Source organism: Protomyctophum parallelum (genome assembly GCF_964188405.1).
Source record: "Protomyctophum parallelum genome assembly, chromosome: 3".
NCBI classification, from domain to species: Eukaryota; Metazoa; Chordata; class Actinopteri; order Myctophiformes; family Myctophidae; genus Protomyctophum; species Protomyctophum parallelum.
Window position 1 is genome coordinate 48,763,142 of NC_139698.1, and position 22,910 is coordinate 48,786,051.

The 22,910-nt window shown below is 43.6% G+C and overlaps 1 protein-coding gene across 7 annotated transcripts in view; it reads left to right on the forward strand.

The window, feature by feature from the left end:
- Positions 1-22,910, forward strand: part of trak1a (trafficking protein, kinesin binding 1a) — a 41,406-nt gene that overhangs the window by 264 nt on the left and 18,232 nt on the right. For 5 of the 7 annotated variants that reach the window (XM_083761636.1, XM_083761639.1, XM_083761641.1 and 2 more), the window contains exons 2-3: positions 7,282-7,476; positions 21,301-21,377. In XM_083761636.1, the coding sequence (XP_083617762.1) occupies positions 7,282-7,476; positions 21,301-21,377 (272 nt within the window). Of the gene's footprint in view, positions 1-171; positions 306-7,281; positions 7,477-17,815; positions 17,990-21,300; positions 21,378-22,910 lie in introns of those variants that run through there. The other 2 variants (XM_083761637.1, XM_083761638.1) reach the window with 2 other exon arrangements.

The following is a 22,910-nucleotide window of genomic DNA, read 5'->3' on the forward strand; positions in this document are numbered from 1 at the left end:
CTCTCTCTCTCTCTCTCTCTCTCTCTCTTGCTCTTCCTGTCTCCTCCTTCTAGCTCCCGGCTCCTCTCTCTCCCTCTGTTTCTCTCTCTGTGTCTGTGTGTCTCTCTCTCTCTCTCTCTCTCTCTCTCTCTCTCTCTCTCTCTCTCTCTCTCTCTCTCTCTCTCTCTCTCTTTTCTCCCTATCTCTCTCTCTCTCTCTTGTCATCTGTGTGTCATTTTTGGTTGACCTTGCTGTTTGGACTGGAGGAAAATGTGACTGAGAACAGGAGCTTGTTGGTTGTTGGGGCTGCGAGCAGTGCACCATGAGTGAGTATATACCGGGCACACTGTGTATACTGGACAGGACATACAGTCAACGGTCTGTTTCAAATAATAGTTTCTAAGTTGAGGTCAAGTTTAAAAAGCAGTCTGGCCAACAGCTGTCTGTCTGCTGTCTCTGTCGTTCATGACTCAGTCTAAAAAGTTTAAACAGAATCCTAAAAGTTCTCAATTCATCATTAGAAGTCGTTGTGTAGGTGTGCGTTGAGTAAAAAAAGAAAACGTCTTTAGTGCTATAGGAAGGAAGGCTGGTTTTGATTGTGTCCTTCAGCTGGTGCCGGGTCTCAACGCTGCCATGTTTTAGAGGCAGCAGACATGTTAGACTGGACTACTGTGTTTGAATGTATCTTGGCTCTGTGTACTGACTGAGCTGCTTACTCAGCATGCAGTGGGCTTGAATACTGCATGTGCTTTTACAATAAAATGATGCAGAAAGATGGAGAAAGCAATATGTAATGTAAATTGGTTGCTTGAAGTAAAGGACAATGAACATACATTTGTTTAAAAATTAAGACTTTCCTGACATTTTGTGGACGATGTTTCCAATGCTCCTGTCTCTGTCAATGTGTGGGTGTCCTTGCATGTGTGTCTTATGGTGTACTCACTGTATTTCTACGTACTGTATGCAGACATACAGTATATACTGATCCATGTCTGTGTAAATATTGGAGGACGACTGCAGACATAACTCATCTATAATTACATTTGAACTTGACCTTTTAACCCATTCTGAACGGGCACCCATTTTGGTGTCAGCATCATGTTATGCTTTAGCTATTTAAAAATAGCAGATCTACAAGCTCATATCGCGCCACCGAGTGGCGCGATACGAGCTTGTAGGTCTGCTATTTTTTGAAAAATCGAAGAACGACTGACATTTTTTAGAATCTGATCTCAGGTCAGAATGGGTTAATCAGACCAGTGTGTGTCCAGTGGAAACCTCGTATGAATCTGATCTCAGGTCAGAATGGGTTAACAAAGTCCGTCCTCCTGGAGATATCGGCTAGTAATACCGCTGTAGGATACAGCTAGGATTGACCAAGGTCTCAGATTCTCTTGGATAAGTGGAACTAGTTTAATTTGAGGGATTTCCGTTTCCTTCTCACACTCTGGTGTTCACAATGCCCAGAGAAACATGAAGGAGTGAAAGGCAGGAAGTCATGGTAATATATAGCAATCAGAGGCAGTATTCAATGGATCAATGGCCCAAATGTGTAGAACTGATTAACCCATTCTGACCTGAGATCAGATTCATACGAAGGTTTCCACTGGACACACACTGGTCTGATTAACCCATTCTGACCTGAGATCAGATTCTAAAAATGTCAGTCGTTCTTCGATTTTTCAAAAATAGCAGACCTACAAGCTCGTATCGCGCCACTCGGTGGCGCGATATGAGCTTGTAGATCTGCTATTTTTCAATAGCTAAAGCATAACATGATGCCAACACCAAAATGGGTGCCCGGTCAGAATGGGTTAAGTATATTCCTGTTGACACTTTTGATTGACAACTCGACGGAGAAATCAGACTACGCCATGTGTTATTTTATTGTAATAAAAGCCAGTCAGTTGTGTTGTGTGAACTGACACAGAGCTTCTGGTCTATTATTAAACTTAAACTTGACCCTCTATTAGTTTTTGAATCCCAATGACTGCGCTGGTTGATTGGCTGGTTCTCTCCCAACTAGCAATTCACAACCAGCAGGTCAACTCACTGACAGGGTCAGTGAGTCGAAGCAAAGGACAATGAACATAACCAATAACCAATTTACAGGGCCAAGAATCAATGGTCTTATTTTTAGCCCCCACTGACAGGGCCCTAATGGTGAGTCTGTTGGTAGCAATCCACCACTTTTAACCAAATAATACCACATTATCTTACAACTAATTAAACAAATAATTATGAAACTTAATGCAGTCAGCAGCGGATACACCCCCCTACTGATTTTGGTGACATCATGGCCTTTCCTCTAGTCTTGAGTCACCCTTAGGCCAAATATTACATTTGCGAGACTGGCATGACATCTGTGAACACATTCATCGATCCTATGACCCTTCCTCTAGTGCCACCCTCAGGCCAAAAATGTCAACTGTGAGTGTGCACCATTTTTTTTTTACAGTCTATGGTGTGCACACACAATGTCTAATAATCAATTTCGCAACTTCTAGAATGAACCCTATACTTTTCATGGCCTCTTGTCAACATTTCCAGCTGGTTGTGCATGGAGAGGTCTTGGGGATCTTGGGGTGGCTTTAAAATGGAGGCTCATGTCTTGTTAAAGCATCCTTTATATTTGCTGCTATTTAGTGAGGAAAAAGAGAAACAGATGGTGGAAGATAAATAAGAAAAAGAGGTTGCGCATCATCAATGGGTTTTGTCATTAGAGCCGGCACACACCATACCAACAAACTAAGGCTCATAGCCGAAGTGTTGATTTATAAAATAAAAAAATAAAAAAAGTAACTCTTAGTTGAGTCATGTTGAAAGCATATCTGACAGCCTCTCTGTCTCTATGTGGGTGTGTGTTCCCCTGTGGACTGCCCATATTTCCGATATCCCATGATGACTCGACTATATGTGGCTTCACGTGCAGTTAGGATCCTGGTTAGGATCATGCCAATGACCCAGGCCAAAACCTGAGCACGGTGATCAACGTTGGTGCAGCGACAAAGATGCCCAGCTCACCTCCCTTGAACATGGCAATTCTTTATCCATATGGACACCCGGCCAAGCCGTGGAGGAGTTGAACGCCTAGTCTGGTGTGGACAGGAACTGCCACAGCCTAACCCCAACCCTGCACTGCCACCCCAGCACCTACGTATATACAGTATCACAATTCTCTGTACAGGTTGTGTTTTATGAGATTTTTAAATCCTGTGCTTTAACCCATTCTGACCGGGCACCCATTTTGGTATCAGCATCATGTTATGCTTTAGCTATTTAAAAATAGCAGATCTACAAGCTCATATCGCGCCACCGAGTGGCGCGATACGAGCTTGTAGGTCTGCTATTTTTGAAAAATCGAAGAACGACTGACATTTTTAGAATCTGATCTCAGGTCAGAATGGGTTCATCAGACCAGTGTGTGTCCAGTGGAAAACCTCGTATGAATCTGATCTCAGGTCAGATTCAGAATGGGTTAACCCATGCATCATGGGGAGTCTCACCCCCTGGTCAGAAAGCTTGACTACTATACGGCCCAACAGGTATGACAGGTTGTTCAGTACAGTGGACGGACGGTGCTTCTTTTCGTGTCCACACGTACAAACACAGTGTGAGATCTGAGAATGAATGCAATCAGCTTTCTTAGTTACTTAGCAGCTCCATTCATTCAGTACGAGCTATAGCTCATTCTGTCACACTCATTATAGTCACACTCATTATAAGTTATGTCTGAGACCTGAAAGAAGACCATTAGGTCTACATCTAACCTGCTGGAGATAAAGGATGGACAGTAAATCCTTAAAAGAAATGCATGTATAAATGTTTTGACTCTATAACCTAGTCTTACTCTTAGGCACAACCAGCAGCAGCAGCAGCTGAGAGGTCCAGTCATGTACAATGAAATTGAACACATAACAGCACTGAACTTGCATTAGTTTTCATTACAACTAAAACACTACAGAAGCAGAACATCTACCTTGGAGAAATATTGTGCTGAAGGGCATGGCTCCAAGTAAAATAGTATTCAGTCATATTATCTAACATACATAAAACATGTTCTGTTTTAGCTAGTTCCTCAGTAAAGGTATTATGCCTGGTTGTCACAGCAGAAAATGCCAGCTTTGGCACTCCTGAATTTGATATAATAAAAAGTGAATGGGTGAAATGTCCATTCAAGTCTTTGTATTATGACGAACTATTACTTTTCTATATAGTTGTTCCCGTTTTTGTTGTAATTAGATTATGTGATGGAGACACATTGGCTGTATGTGTGTATGTGTAAGTGTATGTGTGTGTGTGTGTGTGTGTGTGTGTGTGTGTGTGTGTGTGTGTGTGTGTGTGTGTGTGTGTGTGTGTGTGTGTGTGTGTGTGTGTGTGTGTGTGTGCGCGCGGCTGTGCGCGTGTGTGTGTTTGTGTGTGTGTGTGTGTGTGTGTGTGTGTTTTGCTGCCTCAGCAGTCATTCCATCTGGATTAGGCATTAACAGCATGTGTGTGTGTGTGTGTGTGTGTGTGTGTGTGTGTGTGCGTGTGTGTGTGTGTGTGTGTGTGTGTGTGTGTGTGTGTGTGTGTGTGTGTGTGTGTGTGTGTGTGTGTGTGTGTGTGTGTGTGTGTGTGTGTGTGTGTGTGTGTGTGTGTGTGTGTGTGTGTGTGTGTGCGCTTGTCATGTGCAGGCATACTACTCCTGAGTCCTGACAGAGTCTTGCCTTTGTAGACGGGTAACAGCTTTACAATGACTGTGGCTGTAGTACACAGAGTCCTTAACTAAAGTATTTCTGTCCTGACTCCATACATTTGGGATCTACAAGCTTGTGATGCGACTGCTGTAGATCGGCTATTGTCGCTGTTCACTGTATGAAAATGTATATAGCAAAGTATTTAGTGGTCAACAAAAACAGCAACAACACAAAAGTAACAAGATGGAAAGAAACCATGTAGGCTAACCATCAGTTATGAACCCAGCTAGCATCTTAACCCATTCTGACCTGAGATCAGATTCATACGAGGTTTCCGCCGGACACACACTGGTCCTGATGAACCCATTCTGACCTGAGATCAGATTAAAAAAAATGTCAGTCGTTCTTCGATTGTTCAAAAATAGCAGACCTGCAAGATCTACAAGCTCATATCGCGCCACCGAGTGGCGCGATATGAGCTTGTAGATCTGCTATTTTTCAATAGGTAAAGCACGACATGATGCTAACACCAACACAGGTTCCCGTTCAGAATGGGTTAATAGGCGAACATTTGGCAAAAATAGCAGATTGACAGGCTCCCATCGAAGTGCATTTGAGCTTTTAGAACGGCTATTTTCACAGAAGAGATTTATTGTGGATGGAAAAAAAAGCAGCAGACTAAATATAGAGCCCTGGGGTGGCCCGGTTTCCAGCCTGATTCGTTGCGTTCCATCACGTTCACGGAACGCAGCGAATCAGGCTGGAAAACCAGACTATAGACCTGGGTCACCCTGGTCAAATAAGTATACAGTATATAGGATTTAAGTTGTTGAAGATGAACCTTCTGAAAAGCATAGACCGATTTGAACGGCCCTCACATCCAATGAGGCTGTTCCACAGTCTGAACACATGTCCGGTTCCATAATGTGCTAAGCAGACCCTGGAAGACGGAAGCCTGGTTAAGATGACTAGATTTTCCACTGTAACTCATGGATCATGTGCCCACTGCCCTCCAGTTAAAATAGTATGGCGTTTCACAGGAACGCTGTTGGCTGTGTGACAGCAGAGAGCTTACTGCCCTGCTTTGTTTTACGGTACAATGTTCAAATTCATACTGTTTGTTATACATTGAATTCGAATCAGAAATATCAGAAATGTGCAGTGACCAACCAAACATTAAACAAAGACCAGTTAATGCACTACAAGTAAAGAACATGACATACTCTACACATAGATCAGGACAGGACACTGCAGTAAATACATTGAGGCATTTATAAAATCATTCATTCACTGTATTTCTTATTTATTTTACACATAACCATATGCAATCTATATACATATACACAATTTATAAAGTGGCCCGAGGTTTAATTGCATATTTATTTACATAATCATTTGTATAATTCACATTTTCATACTTTTTGCTGTTTTGGTCAGCATGTTAAGGCAATCATAAATCTTAGGGGATTGTTTTTGTCATCCCTTGTATTACAAAGAAGTTATAGATAATGCAGTATACCTTGAATTTGAGACAGTAGTAGCCCTCCAGTTAACTTCAGCTAGTGCCATTCCAGATGGTTTGCACACTGTATTATGAGAAGTGAACCTATTGTTATGGGACTTTTTGGCAAGTTCTTCCAGCCTAAATGCCCAAAATTGGTTACCATAGCTTTCAACAATCTTCTCAAACCACAACACGTGGTGTTGTGTTTGGTAACCATGGAGTGTGTACAATTTTCCTGGCTCTTATTAGCACAGTCACGGTGACGCCTAAATGTTAACACAGCATTACTGACAAGTGACAACCTATGAACCTACCGTAGACATGGTAGTCACATTCTGTTCACCATACATAAAGACAGTACAGTATAGACTAGACTATAATGTAATGTTTTTGAAGTCGTAATGTTGACAAACTGGTAGTGGTGGTGCAGTTCCTCAAACCGCCACATGAGGTCCTCCTAAACCTTCCTTTGCCACTTGAAGAAAGAATACAACTATAAACCGCCAAGGAACTTCCCTTTTTGCTGACCAAAAGGTTGCCAGTTCAAACAACTCAAGGTGCCCTTAACACGGTATTTTACCACCAACACGGCAGGTGGAGCCGCTTAGTGGCCCAAAAGTATGACCAGTAACTGGTCATACTGGTGGGGTGTAAATGTGTGACACACTAATGCCTGATTTATATTTGGTTGCGCCTCGTGCTGCACACCGAAAATAGCCAAGCTCACAACATTGCAGGAATGCGTTGTAGAGTGACCATACTGTGGTGTGTGATATCGGCACGCAACTATAAGTATACTGTAAGTTAGGCATAACAGTGTAGTAGAATGCAGCCTCAGTGCTCACTGCTCCCTCAACCATCCCTGATTTAGATAAAAGGTGAAAAGGCGAGAATAATTTCCAAATACACTACTTATGTGAATCACGTAGTTATACATTGTTCTTAAACACTGTTATGCATATAGGTTAAGTATTTATAAAGATGACAATTTCCCTGTCGCCAAATGAGGCTAATTCTGCCACCAGACTAGGACATGCACACAAGTAGCCAGCCCGTACAGAGTGTAAAGGTGTAAATAATTCATTCTAAACTAATTCTGTTTGTCTCTTTCCCTCTGTGCAGATGTGTGTAACAATACTGATTTGCCGGAGCTTGAGATCATCAGCTTATTGGAGGAGCAGTTGCCCGTCTACCGGCTAAGGGCAGATACTATCTTCGGTTACGAGCAAGATGATTGGCTGCACACGCCACTGGTTGCCCCCGACGCCGCCCTTGGCCTCACTACCGAACAGATAGAGGAGACTCTCAAATACTTCTGTAAGTCACCCAATATACTTTTATCAGATGAAGGTGAAACAAATACCCATGCCAAATAAGTCAGCAACTTAATGCTCTTATCAAAGATTTCAGGATATCCTAAGTAGTGTTTGAAACACCACTTGTACGTCATTTAGTCCATACGGAATGTTGGAGCCGATGTAGATTTATCCTTTAAAGATAAGTTCATTTTTAAAGTTTATTCATCATTCATCATTTTATCAGACTGACAGAGACAGGGGACAGCATACAACATGTAGTACATGAACCGGATTCTACATAAACAGTTATGTTCTGAATCACTTGTTAAAAGTTTGTATATTTGTGTCTGAACAACTAACTGTTGAACGGTACTGCGGTGATAATGTGCGACAAGTCTGAGGCAAGTCTCACGACTCCTTGGAATGCATTGTCATCAAAGACAAACTCTGTATATATTTTCATCATTGAATATATTAGTAGAGAAACGTCAAACAAAAGCTGTGTTGTCTTCATTTCCAACCAACAACAGTTGATTTAATATGGTTGTAATGGTTCCATGCAGTTTAATATCATGAACATTGATTGCATTTGGTTAATTCTATTATTTTGTGTTCTGATGGCTATGCGGCGTGGATGTGACATCTGCACAGTGTTTCCACAACAAATGTAGACATGGCTGTCTACACAACCTATGATGGTGGAGACTGTTTGTGTGTGTGTGTGTGTGTGTGTGTGTGTGTGTGTGTGTGTGCGTGCGTGCGTGCGTGCGTGCGTGCGTGCGTGCGTGCGTGCGTGCGTGCGTGCGTGCGTGCATGCGTGCATGTGTCTAAACTAAGAGCTGTCCTATAGGCTTGACCTTTATGTACTCTCATTTACCTGGAGAGAGAGAGAGAGAGAGAGAGAGAGAGAGATATGCATTCTCTCAAAGATACAGACTGGTGGTCAGTCAGGTCTTGTGGTTAAGGTCTGCTGACCTATAGTCTAAAAGAGTTCCCAGGTCTGGTGGTACATTCATTCTAAAACAGTTCTCAGGTGGTGAAACAACCCTACCAGAATGGTCTGTCATGTTTAACCCATCGAGTATGTCTCATGGTGTACTTTAAGGTTGACCATTTTCCGAAGCATACTGCTCAGCTTTGGAAAATGGTCAACCTCAATTCAGTTTGTTAGATATTTTGGCGTGCATACTGTATCTACTGCAATATCTGTACTTGGTGGCCCTCCTCTGGTTGAAAATGTGATAATTAGTAATTACTAATTAGTGTGCATCAAGTGCTTCAGTGTCTGGTCACTGGCATAGAGAGTGTTTTAATTATGTAATGATCTCTGGCATGATATCCTTGTTAACCCATTCTGAACGGGCACCCATTTTGGTGTTAGCATCATGTTATGCTTTAGCTATTGAAAAATAGCAGATCTACAAGCTCATATCGCGCCACCGAGTGGCGCGATACGAGCTTGTAGGTCTGCTATTTTTTGAAAAATCGAAGAACGACTGACATTTTTAGAATCTGATCTCAGGTCAGAATGGGTTCATCAGACCAGTGTGTGTCCGGCGGAAACCTCGTATGAATCTGATCTCAGGTCAGAATGGGTTAAATATTATTGACATACATGTTGCATCAGAGAGGGGAGAGGCCAGTTGATGACACGACTGGCAGCCGACCAATCATGGTGCAGAGAAACCTCATTCTGTGCCTTACTCCATGTTTTGATGACATCCCGCCATGTGAGTTGTACAGGAAGTAGGACGGAGGGGCGGGGGGGGGGGGGGGGGGGGGGGGGGGGCTTCTGATTGGCTGATGTTCTCCAGATGTAAATCATCTGCCAGACATTCTGTCTGAGTGTTGTAACTGTCAGTCATACAAACAGCAGCTAGAGATATACTAGGTATACTGTAGGTACTCGCTTGCAGATGCATTTTTATTCATACTAAAAAACAATATAAAAAAGCTAAACCAGGGTATATAATGCTGAGTCCTGTGGCGGTCTCATGGATCTAAATCAACCCAAATAGTGTGATAGGAGCCGCCAAGCCAGGGTTCAGTCAAACACCTCCTTCTCATATAACAAGGTATTTATTATTCATTGGTTAACATGTAGCCTGTAGTGTCTTTCAGTTTTTGTTTTCTTCTTATTATTTTATTTACCTTTTAACACAAATTGTAAATAGTAAAATTCTGAAAAAAGTGAATGAAAATAGTTGGTTATCAATGCAAAAAAAGGAAAGAAAAGTGAATAATGCAAATTAATTTACAGACATACATTTAAGGAGCCATTCAAAAGATGAGATGATGAGATCTATATGAAATCACCAGATGAATGGCCGCTCCAGAACACGGATCCCATATCAAATAGTCCTTTATGTTTGCCTCATGGAGGTTTCCTGTTAGCCTCCATGTAGCATTAACCCATTCTGACCTGAGATCAGATTCATACGAGGTTTCCACCGGACACACACTGGTCTGATGAACCCATTATGACCTGAGATCAGATTCTAAAAAATGTCAGTCGCTCTTCGATTTTTCAAAAAATAGCAGACCTACAAGCTCGTATCGCGCCACTCGGTGGCGCGATATGAGCTTGTAGATCTGCTATTTTTCAATAGCTAAAGCATAACATGATGCCAACACCAAAATGGGTGCCCGGTCAGAATGGGTTAAGCTATGCCAACACTACAGCTCTGTCTTGCCAACTGGCCTCATATGCTGCTCCCGCCTTGCTGGAGTCGGAGCCTGTTACTATAGCAACCTTTCAGAAGGACAAAGTAGGCGAGGGAGGGGGGTGTAAGGGATGATGCTGATGTAAGACTGGAGGAGGGACCTAGCAGAAGGCACAGCGCCTTATACGATTGGTCTTGAATAATCTGTAGTCCCGCCCACATGCCTGAGTCATCATTGCCAATTTGTCATCACTTCTGCTGCAAAACCCGTGACTGCTACTGCTGCACTCTTCTCTTCTCTCCCTCCTTATTCCACTCTCTCTCTCTCTCCCTCTGTCCATCTATATCTCTCGCTCTCCATCTCTCCCTCCCTCTCTCCCTCTCTCTCTCTCTCTCTCTCTGTGTGTGCATTGATGGTTGCAGTCCATGTGTGTAGCGCTTTTTGCAGGATGTTTTGAAAAGGAAACATAGGCATGTCCTCAGCAGAGGACAGACAGCAAGCAGCTGAGGACAAACAGACCTTATCGGAAGGCAGGCAGCCGATTCAAGGACAGACAGACAGGAAGAAACAGACACATTGATAGATGGAGCCACAAAGAGGATGGGACATTGTCACATCAAGGTAGTGATTGAAGGCTGTACAGATAGTTGGACAACTGCCCAGACAGACGAGAGGAATAGTTAGATGCAGGGACAGACAGACAGACAGACGTTTCTCATTGAAGGGAGCACTAATGTCGACATCTAAGGATTAGGACGGACAGAAGGACGTTAGAGTATTAATGATGCTGGGATCATAACAGGAGAGACAACTCTGAGACAACACACCACGTAAGCATCCTCGTTAGGAGGATAAATGAAGATGGCACCCAACACAGCGCCGGTTGGCTTCTGATTAACCCGGGACAAGATAGGACATCCGATGGGACATCATACATACATACAGGCTGTCACCGACGAGAAATGTCCATGGAGTCCCGACCGAACCTCGTACCAACGGGTGAGCCCCTAGGCATGCTGGGACACAGGAATCTCTAGAGGACAGGCGACTATAGGCTAACGATCTGAGGACAAACCAAGTGTCTTAAATTCTAAACATGCCGGGACATTGGAAGTCGCCAGAGACATTGAGCTGAGCATGGTGGGACACGGTGAAAGACACAGTATTGTCTCTGAACTGAACAGTGAGACGTGATGAAGAGACGACAGACGAGAGACCGGGGGTTTGTCAAGGCAGACTACTATGAGCTGGATTGGTACTATGATGAATGTACTGATGGTAAGGGATGTGCACTCATTACATGTCACATCCATGATTCTCACTTCTCAGACATCGAATGGGGATATTCTTCTTTCTAACTTAAGGAGAAAAGGGAGGGGGGGGTAAGTTAGACAGCAGAGTAGAGAGACAGGAAACTAAGGACAGAGAAGGTGAATGACTTGCATCGCAGGACTCCTAACAGAATTGAACCGGGGACATTGCTCTGGCCACATACTGTGGATAAGAGCATGAATGGATGGCTTTAGCAGACAGTGATGCCAGCTATTGTGTTGGTATTAACATGCATGCATGCAGTGCACGTGTGTGTGTGTGTGTGTGTGTGTGTGTGTGTGTGTGTGTGTGTGTGTGTGTGTGTGTGTGTGTGTGTGTGTGTGTGTGTGTGTGTGTGTGTGTGTGTGTGTGTGTGTGTGTGACTTTGTTGACAGGTTCTGTCACCGCAGTTGGTTTATTACCTGCCTCCCTCCTGCTCCTTTCTCATCCTCCCTTCCTCTCTCCATCGCCTCTCTCTCTCTCTCTCTCTCTCTCTCTCATGGATGCTGTGTTTGATGTTTACCTGCTATCCTCGTTTCTTTGCAGCACATGCAGTGATTGTACAGTAAGTCACTCTGGATAAGACAAGAGCATCTGCTAAATGCATACATAGTAAGATAAGTAAGATATTTATGTTTGTCCTGTGGTTAAACAAGGCTAATTCCCAGAAGAGCAAACTTCATCAAGGATGAGGAGACTTTAGCCACAAGTGCAGATGATCGGATGAATAGAATGACAGGTTGGGTTAGTGTTGTGGCTGGGTGAAACCACTAGATGTAATACTACTAGTGAGAGTAGAGAAGCAGAAGTAGAAAGCAGCTGATTCGGGGGGGTTATTCTGAGCTGGTATACGCAAGAGCGAGTTGGAAGTAGGTTGTCATATATTTAGCTCATTGATTTACATGGCTGCCTCCATAGCAGCCTGCCAATGGTGCTCTGGCATACGCAGACCTCTGAAAATGAAGTATGGCTGGATAGAGGCTGACCAGAGTGTAGGGCTGCTGAAGGAGGACTCTAGAGGGCTGGTAGACTGGAGGACTGAAGGACAGAGCTTTAGTGATTGAATACAGCTTTAATAAACTCTGTTCAGTTCAGTTTGCACTTTGTTCAATCCATTTTACACAAGTGTACTGTTAACTGAAAGGCATTTAACTGGTGAATCACAAATATAGGCTAAGTAAAAGCAAGCAGTACATAATGCAGATATTGTGCATAGTGAAAAAGTATGAAAGTAAAACGCTAATACGGTAGTCGGGTACAGTACATGATAGTAAGTCATAGTGTTAACAGGTGTTAAATCCACATTCAAATGATCTGCTTCTCCGGCTGATATTTGCATTTTCATATCATACTGACATTAATGGGACAGACCAATGGCATCCTCAAAAAATTATGGACAAAATCAAATATCACAATAATTGTATAATGTTTTACCTCAACATTGATATTGTGCACTTATTGTGGGAATGATCATTGGTGTTTTAGCAAAATGTACACATCAGTAATGCCTACATAATAACAAAGTGGTTAAGGGGAAAGTATCGTTAGTTAGTTTGCAATATTGTATGTAAAGTATAATGTTGATTTTAAGAATTGGACTAAACATGCTGTGGTCACCAGGATGAGCCTATAAACAGTTAGATTATATTGACAATATAACACTGCTCTTCCATCAAGTTCACATCACAAACTGTGTTGAAATGCAGGTGATCTCTACAAGCCGGCAGAACCACAGACAGCAGAACTTGTTTCCACTATACATTTTGATAATCGTTAATTAATCATAATCGAGGCAAAACTTTGAGAAAAACTGTGATATTAATTTGAACTCCTATGAAGTGCTGCCACGTCTAAAACAGCAGAGCCATATAAAGAACAGAGGAGAGGAGAGGTGGGAGGTCCTGGGCTGGTTTGTACCGGTATCTAGGACCGCTTGCTCTATTGTGTTCATAGGAATGTGGGGGCCAATTGAGCTCGCCCATTCAAGCAGGTTTCACACCCGTTATAGAGTAATTATAATGATTAACAGTGGTGGGAAAAGTACTCAAATGTTTTACTTGAGTAAACGTATCAATACTGCGATGTATAAATAACTTCATAACAAGTAAAAGTCTGGAATTCAGAATTTACTTGAGTAAAAGTACAAATGTATTCGTATCAAAATGTACTTTTTTTTTTTTATCCCACGATTTTGTAACCCAGTTTTCTTTTCACCCAGTGCCAATTATCTAATGTAATCCTGGGCGCTACACTTCCTCTGCCAACCTGGGGGGGGCAGCGGAATGACCTCATGCCTCCTTCTATGCATGAGGAGTCCAAGCTGCTTCTTTTCACCTGACAGAGGGGAATTTCCCCGGCTGGACGTAGCGCGTGGAAGGGACACGTTATTCCGACCAGTTCCTTTCCCTTCCATCAGGCGCCCCGGCTGGCCAGGGGGAGGTAGTTTATCAAAATGTACTTAAAGTATCAAAAGTAGAAAGTGCTTATTGTGCAGAATGTCCCATTTCACAAGTTTTCAAATGTATATAAAAAGCAGATATACAAGCTCACAATGCATCGCATGTACAGTAGATCGCCAAAATGTATATGGGCTGAAGCAGTTAATGCATGTTTTGTAATAATAATCACAATCTACAAAGTAACTAGTAACTATAAAACGTTCAAATAAACGTAGTGGAGTAAAGGTAGAATAGGCCTATAGAAGCAAAGTATTGGAAATTGGTAAAGTACAATTACCTCAAAATTTTACTTAAGTACAGTCAGAGCCGCCTGGGACAAATGCAAGGCCCTGTGCGAACATCTTTTTGTTAATTAATTTATTAATCAATCAATTAATTACATTTGTATCTATAAGGCCAAACCTTATTAGGAAAAATATGAATAGTATATGAAAGCCTTATGTTATAGGTTACTATTGGAATTGCAGGTGCTGTGAAATTATACCTCATGCCAGTCAGCAAATATCTAGGTCATCAATTAGCAGAGCGGAGCAGCTTCTCACTCTGTGTCAGGGCTGATGTCACGCCTACCTAGTTGTGACGTCATCCCCTCCTTATATAAGGCATCTTGCCAGAATTGTACTCTGTCGGATTATTAACTTCAATCTAGTCTGTATGAGAATCTAAAACTAAGCCTTGCAATTTAAGCTTTCTTAACTTGTCCATAAAGATAAAAGCTATCGCCAAGACCTAACTTCGGATTATACCAGCTGGTCAGCACTTTCCCCAAGAACCTTCTCCAACCTTACACTCTGCATGCAGCACAATGACCAGCTCCTCTTAAAGTTTACTTTAAACCATCCATAATATGACATAGTGTTGGGTCTCCAGAGTCCAGACAAACAAACCTTGGATTGATTATTCAAACGACCAGCACAAGGTAAGTAACTAGAGTTCTTCACAGTTCACACCCAGGCAGCGGGTCTTACAGTGGACGTGTGATTTCTTCATCGGTTGCTTTCCCATCAAAGTAGCCTCACACTAACTTTGTGATCAATCAAAATAAAGCGTGGCATTTCTTAATTAGCTTATTTTATTTGTAAAAAGCAACACTGTAATAAGACATGGCAGTAAAATATGGGTGCAAAATGGAAATTTGTAATTAAATAGTTAATATCTCAATTAAAAGAAGAGATAGAGACAGAGAGGGGAGCATGTAAAGCCGTTCCCATTTCAAAGAATGAAAAAATGCTGTCTAGCGTGAGGCCTCGCGCCTTGTGAGCCTCGCACCTTGTGAGCCTCGCACCTTGTGAGCCTCGCACCTTGCGATGCCTCGCGCCTTGCGATGCCTCGCACCTTGTGAGCCTCGCACCTTGCGATGCCTCGCACCTTGCGATGCCTCGCGCCTTGTGAGCCTCGCACCTTGCGATGCCTCGCGCCTTGCGAGGTCTCGCGCCTTGCGATGCCTCGCGCCTTGCGATGCCTCGCGCCTTGCGATGCCTCGCGCCTTGCGATGCCTCGCGCCTTGCGATGCCTCGCACCTTGCGATGCCTCGCACCTTGCGATGCCTCGCGCCTTGCGATGCCTCGCGCCTTGCGATGCCTCGCGCCTTGCGATGCCTCGCGCCTTGTGAGCCTCGCACCTTGTGAGCCTCGCACCTTGCGATGCCTCGCGCCTTGCGATGCCTCGCGCCTTGCGATGCCTCGCGCCTTGCGATGCCTCGCGCCTTGCGATGCCTCGCGCCTTGCGATGCCTCGCACCATGTGATGCCTCGCACCTTGCGATGCCTCGCACCATGCGATGCCTCACGCCTTGCGATGCCTCGCGCCTTGCGATGCCTCGCGCCTTGCGATGCCTCGCGCCTTGCGATGCCTCGCACCTTGCGATGCCTCGCACCTTGCGATGCCTCGCGCCTTGCGATGCCTCGCGCCTTGCGATGCCTCGCGCCTTGTGAGCCTCGCACCTTGTGAGCCTCGCACCTTGCGAAGCCTCGCGCCTTGCGATGCCTCACACCTTGCAAGGTTTCGCGCTTCGCAACCTTGCGATGCCTCGCGCCTTGCGATGCCTCGCGCCTTGCGAGGTTTCGCGCTTCGCAACCTTGCGATGCCTCGCGAGGCCTCGCAAGGCGTGAGGCGCGCAAGGCTCGCAAGGCGCGAGGCCCTGTGTAGCCGCACCGTTCGCACTACCTAAAAAGCGTGGCTCTACAGTACAGTAGGCCTACTTAAGTACTAGTAAATTTACTTAATTACTTTCCACCACTGATGATTAAGAAGCTAACGATGGCAAAGCGGCTTGCCTTTTGATGTGGCACATATTTAGAAATGTGAGAGGAGATCTGCTCAGGTGACCTGGTACTTTCTCACGTTCAACATTTCACTTGTACATTATACATGAATTTGTGTAGCCTAAGAAACATGACACAAGACATCACATCAATGATTTGTAGCATTGGCATATTGAATTCTGCCTGTGTCTGTGCGTGTGCCATGCGTCTGTGTCTCTGTCTGCATGTGTTATTTTCTTGCTTGCTTAATGGAAAATGTTCCAAACATTGTGTGTGTGTGTGTGTGTGTGTGTGTGTGTGTGTGTGTGTGTGTGTGTGTGTGTGTGTGTGTGTGTGTGTGTGTGTGTGTGCGTGCGTGTCGTGTTTCTTGCTTAATGGAAAGTATTCCAAACATTCCTAATGTTTAATGCACATTTAGTGTTGGCTTTGAATGTTCATAAAAACAGGTATGAAGTTTTGTCTGAAAATAAATCACAAGCATGTGAAGTGAGCAGTGCCTTTTATCACGATGATGATGTATTGACCCACAGTAACTACAGTAACCGGGCATAATTAATGCTGAACTAATAGACTAATAATAATGCTTCACACTATAGTCACGTGTTGGAGTGTTTAGCACCGCTCAAAAAGATTAAGTTAAGACATAATTTAATATTGTGTTCACCGTGTGCTGCTGGGGGTAGTGTCATCATGTGAGTGCCGTGCGGTCATTCACCTGTGAATGTATCATTATGTTTAGCTCCACCCTATGAACAGGTGTGGGTTTGTTATGGTTCACTCCACACTGCCCTGTTTCCATAGAGGACTGTACCATTTTCTCTGCACTAGCAGTGGAGTTTTCAATTGGACTCACATGTGTCTGTCTGAGATGGCTCGCTAAACTCTACAACCAATTGCTGTTGACTTGGACTGTACCATTTCAACCTCATTACATGGGGGTGGGGGGGGGGGGAGACTGCAAATTGATGTCTGAATTTAAAAGCCAAATAATTAAGTGGTATAGTCTACATTAATACATTATTTTAAGTTGTTTCATAGCTTATGTGCAGAGTATTTTAAACCCAGAGAGCCGTTTGCTGGACAGCTGTCAGAGTAGGTCTGCCCCACTCCAAAACTCTCCAAATAGAGTTGGCTGATCAATAGCCAATCAGAGAGGAGAGAGGGAGGAGCCAGTATTGTTGACTGTCTGGCGGACGGATCACAGATCAGATCATCACACACACGCATGCACATTCACACACATGTTCACTGACTCAACCTTACCCTACAGAACATCAATATACCTTTCAACACAGAACACACACACACACACACACACACACACACACACACACACTCAGATGTGTTTCACAGGGAGTCTCACACTCGCATACAGTACACATGAACTGATGGACACACATACTTGTACAATGTTTGATACAGAGATATACACATAGCTGCACACACCCACAAATACTGATTAACAGATGAACACTCCGCCCACAGAGAGATTGTAACTCTGTGTGTCTCTCGCATACACACACACACACACACACACACACACACACACACACACACACACACACACACACACACACACACACACACACACACACAGTCACAGTCACATTCCCAGTGCCCTGACATGGCTTTGTGGATGGTGTGGTTCAGTACATAGTGGTGGCATTCGGAGGGGGAGAGGATGGCGCTGTCCCCTTCTCCGGAGGGCAGCGAGGACAGCCTGGAGTACTCTGACCAGGTAGAGGAACCGGCGTGTGTGCCCAGACAACACGGGAAGACAGAGGAAGAGCAGGATGAGGACGAGGAACAACAGGTTCTCCGTGAACTGCATGAAGGTAGTCTGCGGTTCTCCCTTTGCTTCGTTTAATCGCCTCTGGGTGCTTCCCAGTAGAGCCACACAGCAGTCTCCTCCTGGGAGTTGCCCGGTGTACCCACACTGTACAACCGCATTGTGCAGCAGGTGTTGTTTAGCTCCTTCTGTGTAAGACTAAACGGTGCCCTCCCTTATTTTGTGTGTAGGAAACTGACCTGAGGCAGCATATTCTTGTGTCTTTAGATAAGCTATTGCATAACGTGGATACAGTTATTCAATACAGTGCCATTGTACCTGCTTTTGTTCTTGCGTTGTTTTTTTGTAGTTTTGTTGTGTTGCTTATAGTCTGTGTTGCTTATTGTCTGTGTCGGTCAAGAAGCACTGAGAAACCCCCTGTTAAACAAATTACAATGTGTTATTTATCTGTCCTTGAACGTGGATAGTCTGGGTCACGGCGTTGTAGCAGCCAGTAACACCAAGCTGCTTGTAATTGTACACCTCTGGCCTTATTGTGTCTGATTGCCGTGAAGCAGCTCCACTGAAAACCACCTTTAAATGTTAATAATTACTGCTGTGTTCAGCCACTGACGCAGTTCTGAAGGCATACAACTGGAGCACAGTTAGTGAGAAACAGAGGTGGTGAACGTCTCTGTACCAACATCATCTCTGTCTTTCTTTCTCGCTCACTCTCTTCATCTCTCTCTCTTTCTCAGTGGAGGTGATTTAATAATTGAAGTCAATATAGATGACGTCATTTACCTGTTCACCTTGTCTACACTGTCTGTTACACTGTAGTGTGACACACACACAACATGGCACACAGACTGATCTTATCTAATCTATGAACTCATAGATCATCAGGGAATTGGCATGTGACGCGTGTCGTGTCGTGTGTGTGTGTGTGTGTGTGTGTGTGTGTGTGTGTGTGTGTGTGTGTGTTGTGTGTGTGTCACTGCGTGCCTCTTCTGGGCTGTTAATGGTAACGCTGATTTGTATCCATGGCAATGTGCTACCCTCTAACAACACACCCACCCACTACTATAGACAAGACTTGTGTGCATGCGTTGCGCGTGTGTTTTATACCAGTTCTATACTGCTTGTACGACCCCACCTTGGAGTCAACAATCAACATGGTATCTAACATTTGAACCATTTGAACCTCGGCATGCCTATTATGGGGGGAACATTTAACAAAATTAGCAGATGTAGTTCTGGTATTTGGTATATAGACGTTACAGAAGAGATTTGTTATAGACGAAAAACAGCGGTCTGGGTACATACAGCTGTAACTCAAGTCTGTTTCTCTATAAAACCAGAGGATTTATTTAAGTGGTTAGTGCTTCAGTCTCAATTTACACAGATTCAAAGCTGTGACTTCACTCAATTAGCATACATCTACTTGGTTCAGGAGGTAGAGCTACCTGGGAGCTGCAAGGTTTCCGGTTCAATCCCGGCTCCTCACGGCATCGCGTTAAAGTGTACTTGAGCAAGACATTGACTGAACCCCTAACTATTCCCATGAATGAGCAGTTTGGTGTTTGCATGGTTAATATTGTCGTTGTGCGGCAACTTTAAAAGAACCAGTATGGTCACTGGCATTAATGCCTCACTTTGTATTTATTGAAAGTTCAACGAGATCATGTGACAGCCATTTGGTTGTTCAGCCATCTCTAGTAGTCCACATAACTAACAATTGTTTACAACACATTGTTGCACATCTTTCTACTTTTCTGCTCTCTCTACACTTGTCCGGTCAGGTTGAAACGTCAATGAAATGTCCTCTGCCTCGGTCCTGTAAACATGGAAATGATGTAGTTTGCATCAGACAACTCTGTTTTGCATCGTTTCCATGGGAGTTCTGTCCAACATGAAGCTATCACTTTGCATTCCAAACTGCAAAAACATTCTGTTCAAAATAGCAATGAAGTGCTGTGAACTACTGTATTGTCCTAGTCATCACGATGGCTAGCCTCAGCCAAGCACTCTGAGATGTGTTGATAATTCCCATAATGCATGTCCTAGACAGCTGCCCTGAATGGAAGTGTCACTTTGTACTTTCAAGGAAAATAACAATAAAAACAATCTCTTACTGGAATCCAGCCCAGCCTAAAAAGTTCCAAGGAACTTTAACAATGTCCACCCTTGACACAGCTGGCATTTTTTGACAAATAGATATGCAACAGGTTAAAACTAGAAAAAGTGCCCTTCTGGGCACAGGTCTCCACCAGGATAGGAATGTAGGACATTGCAGCTTGCCTTCATCTGGTGGTTGGATAAAAGGGCAACAAAAGTAAATCAGGATGGAGTCTGAGAAATCTGAAAGACCGGTTTCGTTGAATGGCTCTAGAGAGACTGTGTACCAATTTGCGTGATGTTTGGACAAAATCTGTAGGTGTACTGTGCAAAAACTTGTTTTGCACAAAGCGGCCTCCTGGTGGCGCTATAACAGGCCGTTCTGGAAAGTTTGGGGCAGAGGTTCATCGTTGGCATCCAGGGAGTGTGTGTGCAAAATTTGGCATCGACCGGGTTAACGGTGTCCGAGATTAGCTGCTCACGGACACACACACACACACACACACACACACACACACACACGGACGGACGGACACACGGACGGACGGAGTGCAAAACATACTCTCCCCCCATGCCTTCGGCCTGGTGGAGACAATAAACCCTGAATGATAGGTAGCACATGAGTGGAGGTTTGGATGAAGCTATTTCAACCACATGCTGTTGGTTGAAAACGGTTATGTCCCTTAACAACTTTCAAAATCTTAAACAAAATCATCAGAAATAGCTACAATTGTCCTTCTACAAGCTCACAATGCATAACGATGCAACACGTTGTGAGCTTGTAGATCAGCTATTTATTTTTATGTGACACCATACATCCAATGAAGTATAAAATATGGCTTAAGTGGTTAAGCCTGTAACCACTGGGCGTGCTTCTTGAGGCATTTAATAACTTACCTATTCTAAACTACTCATTAGCTAGATATGGCGCATTAGCACAAGTGTAAATACACATAGATGTGCATTTGTGTGGACTTACCTGATATATTGACAATGGGTTGGCCTGTGTGTGTGTGTGTGTGTGTGTGTGTGTGTGTGTGTGTGTGTGTGTGTGTGTGTGTGTGTGTGTGTGTGTGTGTGTGTGTGTGTGTGCGTGCGTGCGTGCGGGCGTGCGTGCGTGTGTCAGGAACTAGACAATGAGCATGGTACAATTGTGAAAAGATGAAAGAGGGATTCAGTATTGGTGGGTCATGTTTCCACAATTACCTAATAGGGTCTCTCTTTTTGTCTTTCTCTGTCTGTCTGTCTGTCTGTCTGTAGTGTTGTGTTCTGACAGAGTGGGCCAGATGACAAAGACGTACAGTGACATTGACGCTGTCACTCGACTGTTGGAGGAGGTAAGACTGTAACACAAACATGACAGTAAATCAGGTTCCAACAGCATAACAGTCCAGTAAAATGTGTCTTGCATAGCCATGGGATCAGAGTTCTCTGCTTTACTCATACATCTAGTGATATTTAAATTCAGTGAATGGACTAAAACTGCGTGGAAACAATTTGGAGTTTTAAAACATAATTTTAGGGCGGTCGGTCATATGAGATGGTATAAGGATTGGTTTTCAGCGCAGTAGGCGTAGGTTTGTTACTGCCGGTTTTATCCGGCATTCAAGGCCATTCATTGAATTTAGATTTCCCAGACATATCACAAAATCTCTGGTCGTCTGGCTATACACGAGCCTAGTAGAATATATAAAATTAAATATATATACAGTATATATATATTTTAGTTTTGTTGTTTTTGTTTATTACTTTCAATCTGTCATCTGTGTTGGGCAGGTAATTGTAGCCAAAATAATCAAAAACTCATAGGAAGGTGGGATGAACAAGCTTACAATGCTTACTGTCACGATCCGTGACGTGCTGGTTTTCATGTTTTCCAGTAATGGTTGGTGTTTTACTTTTCTGTTGTTGTCTGATTTTTGAAGTATTGTGTTCTTGGTTTCCTAGTTCCTGTTTGAGTTTTGCTTTGCCCTTGTGTGCTTTTATTTTGTAGAATTGTTCCTAGTGTTTCCTGTCTGCCTTGTTACTGTTTGCCTGCCTTGTCAACCTGTATTGTGATTAGCCTAGTGTTTCCACCTTGTCCTGTTAGTTCCCCAGCCTATCCCAGTGTTGATTTTCAGTTGTGTTCACCTGTGTCCTTGTGTATTTATACCAAGCTCTCCTGACTTGAACCGTGACACTTACAAGGGCTGAGCATTATTTAGGCAATGTGGCAATTGGCAAACTGCATAATAATGAGTCTACGTCCCAAACTTTAATTGATTCTTCATCTCACTATCTTGTCACTTGCCGAAAAGAACTGCTTTTAATTAAGCTAGCTTGAAAATCCTTTCTTGTCGCCAAGCAACGCAAAATTAGGCTCGAAGCAATAAACCACAAGCTGCAGACGTCAGTTGTCCTTGTGTGTTGACCTTGATCCTCTGTGTTGTGTTGTGCTGCTCAGTATCACCTTGGTGAACATGACATTCTAGAAGCCTCTATTATCCTCCCAGTTAGTCAAAAACCAGTCCGAATAAAAGAAGGAATGTGAGTCGTGGTAACAACGTCACACAAGCTGTTAATTACTCTAAGAGGGCTTTATACTGAGACTGTCTATGAGGTCCATAGAGGCCCTGACATCTTTACTCAAGCTGATAACATACATGACAGGCCTTATAAATAATGATCCAAAGTAGCTCGATGCGTTTTAATTATTTTATTTTATGTATTACCATGTGTTCTTCTTGCTTACTGTAAGTCGCTCTGGATTTAGAGCGTACTCTGCTAAATGCCTAAATTGAATATTGTACAGTGTTTTAACAGCAGCCATACATAGGAGAAATTCAGATGTAAAGTTATAACGACACAGGACACACAGCACAGCACAGAGA